Below are 4080 nucleotides of genomic sequence, written 5' to 3' on the forward strand. Positions count from 1 at the left end.
ATATTCAGTTCCTACAAATTATGAAAGAGGGAATCCATCATAATGACAATGGTCATCTGGAGATGCCTCTGCCTTTCAGAGAGCGTCCCCAGCTTCCTAACAACAAGCACTTAGCCACAGTTCGGCTGGAACATCTGAAAAGAAAAATGGAAAAAAATCCTAAATACAAGAAGGACTATGGTCAGTTCATGGTCAATGTTTTCAAAGATGGTGATGCAGAGGAAGTCCATGCAACATCAAAAGATGGGAACACCTGGTACATACCACACCATGGAGTGTACCACCCGCGAAAGCCAGAAAAGATTAGAATTGTCTTCGATTGCTCTGCCAAATATGAAGGCACTTCGTTGAATGACCACCTTCTCACGGGACCGGATTTAACCAACGCCTTGACTGGAGTGCTGTGTCGGTTCCGACAGTATCCAGTTGCGATCAACTGTGACGTGGAGAAAATGTTCCACCGCTTTCATGTTATTCCAGAAGATCGGGATTTCATGAGGTTCCTGTGGTGGGAGAATGGGAACACAGCGAGTGAGCCCAAGGAATACCGCATGAGGGTGCACATATTTGGAGCGGCGTCATCGCCAGGTTGTGCGAATTACGGCATGAAATACCTCGCCACCAAATATGAGCATGAGTACCCCATGGCAGCAAGCTTCATCCGTAGGAACTTTTATGTGGATGATGGTCTTGTCAGTTTGGATACCGTGGAAAAGGCCAAGCAACTTGTCCATGAAGCAAGAGAAGTCTGTCAGAAGGGACAGCTGCGTCTGCACAAGTTTATTTGCAATAACGAAGTGGTCTTGGAAAGCATTCCAGAGAGTGAGCGTACTCCACAAGTCAAGGACGTGGACTTAAACTACGCAGAGCTACCAGCTCAGAGAGTGCTGGGAGTTAAGTGGAACATCGAAAAGGATGTTTTCTCTTTCAATGTGGTTCAACAAGAAAGAACAGCCACTCGAAGAGGCATCTTATCCACAGTCGTCAGCATATATGATCCGCTAGGATTTCTGGCCCCCTACATCTTGACTGGGAAAAGAATCTTGCAAGAAATGTGCAAGCGAGGTGTAGGTTGGGATGAGCCTGTCCCACCAGAGCTAAATACGAAGTGGGAGACATGGCTCAATGACCTGAACAATCTTCAAACCATTCAAATAGCAAGGTGCTTTGTTCCCAACAATCTTGGCACGATCCAGAAGATAGAGCTGCATCACTTTTCCGATGCATGTAACGATGGCTATGGGCAGTGCTCATATATCAGGATCGTGGCTGAAGAACAAGTGCATTGCACTTTAGTTATGGCCAAGGCTAGGGTAGCACCCATGAAGATTGTCAGTATCCCACGTCTAGAGCTCACCGCAGCCACTATCTCGGCAGCCGTAAGTAAAGTTCTCAGAGGAGAGCTTGATTTGAAAATCGATGCTGAGTACTTTTGGACGGATTCACAAGTGGTACTGGGATATATTAAGAATGAGGCCCGGCGTTTTCACGTCTTTGTTGCGAATCGGATCCAGAAGATCATAGACTCTACTGACCCCAATCGATGGTTTTACGTTGAAACAAATCAAAACCCAGCAGATTATGCATCTAGAGGACTCAAGGTGGCAGATCTAATGACATCAGATTGGCTAAAGGGACCTAAGTTCTTATGGGAACAGGAAATTGTGACTAATCCAACAATTTCAGAGCTTCTTATAGGTGACCCAGAGGTCAAAGTCCTGAAAACTGATGTTGTGCAGAAAGATGACCTTCTGATAAGGCTGGCAAGGTTTTCAGACTGGGTCACTTGCCTTAACGTCATTGCTCGCATTCGGAGGCTGGCTCATGGAGACATATCTGGGCCTGTTACAGTAGAGGAGCGAAAGAAAGCAGCTCTCGTGCTGATCAAGGCGGCGCAAAAGGAAGCATTTGGAGAAGAGCTGAAGCTGCTAAGCCAATCACAGAAACTCAGGAGAACTCACAAGATGTATGAACTCGATCCGTTTCTTGAGTACGGAGTGCTCAGAGTTGGTGGCAGGTTGAGAAGGTCATCAGCGTCGCTAGAGTTCAAACATCCCATAATACTCCCGAAAGAAGGCATCGTAACGCATCTGATACTTGATCATTGCCATAAAAGAACACAACACCAAGGCCGAGGGCAAACACTGAACGATCTCAGAGCCAACGGCTACTGGATTATGGGTGCTAGTAAAGTTGTGGCCAAGCACATCAGGAGTTGCGTGACCTGTAGGAGGGTGCGGGGTCGACCTGAAGGACAGCGTATGGCTGACTTGCCTGTTGATCGAATAGAACCATCTCCTCCTTTCTCATATACAGGCATCGACTGTTTTGGCCCTTTTTACACGAAACAAGGTAGAAAAGAGTACAAGAGATATGGACTGTTGTTAACATGCCTAAGCTCTAGAGCTATTCACATCGAAATGCTCGAGGACATGACAACTGATGCATTTCTAAATGCATTAAGGTGTTTCATTGCAATAAGAGGAACGGTCAGGCAAATTAGATCTGACCAAGGTACAAATTTCGTAGGAGCAAAGAGTGAGTTGGGAAAATGCTTGATGGAACTTGACAAGGAAAGGATTGCGACCTATCTCGCAAGAAAGGAATGTGACTTCCTTATGAATGTTCCCGAAGCCAGTCATATGGGAGGCATATGGGAGCGTCAGATTCGGACAACAAGGAGCGTGCTGAGCTCTGTCCTAGCCCAGGCTACCGGAAGACTGGATGACTCCTCATTAAGAACGTCCTTCTACGAGGCCATGGCCATAGTCAACAGTCGCCCGCTGACAACAGACACCCTAACAGATCCCAAGGGAGCTGAACCCTTGACACCCAATCACTTGCTTACTATAAAATCTACAATACCCCTTCCACCTCCAGGAAAGTTCGTTCAAGAAGATCTGTATGCAAGGAAACGGTGGCGCAAAGTACAGTATCTCTCAGAACAGTTCTGGAACAGGTGGCGTCGAGAATACTTAACCAGCATCAGCCTTCGTCAGCAGTGGCATACAACCAGACGAAACGTGCAGGTTGGGGATGTAGTCATCGTTAATGATGAAAACACTCCCAGAAATGAGTGGCCACTAGCTAGAGTAGTTGAGGCACAGGAAGATGATGATGGTTTCGTGCGAAAGGTGAAAATACAAGTAGGCCAAAATAAATTAGGACCAAAGGGTGAACGCTTAACACAACCTTCATTTCTTGAGCGTCCAGTGCAGAAATTAGTTGTATAAGTTGAATATTATTCAAAATAGCTCAGCATTAACATGATAATCAGTCACTTATTGTAAGACCTATTGATGGACATTTTGGGTAAAGGTTAATTTGAAGTTATTGAAAATTACATGTTTTACTTCTTTGAATATGGGGAAAGTAAACCTTTTGTAATTTTGGTGGCAGTGTAACGAACGTAGTCACATGGGCTTTTTTTGTACATATTTTGGGGGGTACCGTTTGATTGGTGGCGTCATCTGACCACCTCAGTAATTAGGTCGTCACTTGGTCACGTGATGCTCTTGATAGAGAACTTTAAGTTTCGTTTTATACTCAGTTGGTGTGCGCAAGCGGCAACAAGAAAGACAAAGAACTGAAATAAGGAAGAAATGGACTTCTAACAACTCCTAACCTTCTGGTTGGAGGGGCATACGGTATGGACAATTGAGTGGAATATTCTTGTGTTTGTATATGTGTAATAAGTTTCATTTGAATAATTCATATAAGGGAACATGACGGTTTATTGATGTATATTTGTCACTGTGTATTTTATTGCAGTGTTCACGGTGGTCTTGGACGTTTATGCGGCAAAAAATCATTTAATAAAACGTTTGAAACCATCAGTCGAAGTGTTGCACCTTCATCAACCAGCGAGAAAAAGTTGGGAGCAGCTACAGGCATGAAAGAAACTCCTGCAAGGAGGAGCCAGAAAGTTACCGTGGGAAATTCCCGCCACACTTTCTCACGAACTAAACATTTCTATAACGCAACAAAAACAATCTAATAGCAAAGCTAACATAACCTGGATTAACATATTTCAATAATATGCAAAAACGAAAACCATAAACATATTTTATAAATAATATT

At 44.3% G+C, this 4080-nt stretch overlaps 1 protein-coding gene across 1 annotated transcript; it reads left to right on the forward strand.

Annotated features, from left to right (window-relative positions):
* The first annotated feature begins 1329 nt into the window (after positions 1-1329).
* On the forward strand, positions 1330-3826 carry LOC111610350. The gene is made up of 2 exons (XM_023344120.1): positions 1330-3647; positions 3772-3826. The coding sequence occupies exon 1, from the start codon at positions 1614-1616 to the stop codon at positions 3231-3233; it is 1620 nt and encodes a 539-aa protein (XP_023199888.1). The 5' UTR covers positions 1330-1613; the 3' UTR covers positions 3234-3647; positions 3772-3826.
* Positions 3827-4080: the final 254 nt, after the last annotated feature.

Source organism: Xiphophorus maculatus, chromosome 12 (genome assembly GCF_002775205.1).
Source record: "Xiphophorus maculatus strain JP 163 A chromosome 12, X_maculatus-5.0-male, whole genome shotgun sequence".
Classification (NCBI taxonomy): Eukaryota; Metazoa; Chordata; class Actinopteri; order Cyprinodontiformes; family Poeciliidae; genus Xiphophorus; species Xiphophorus maculatus.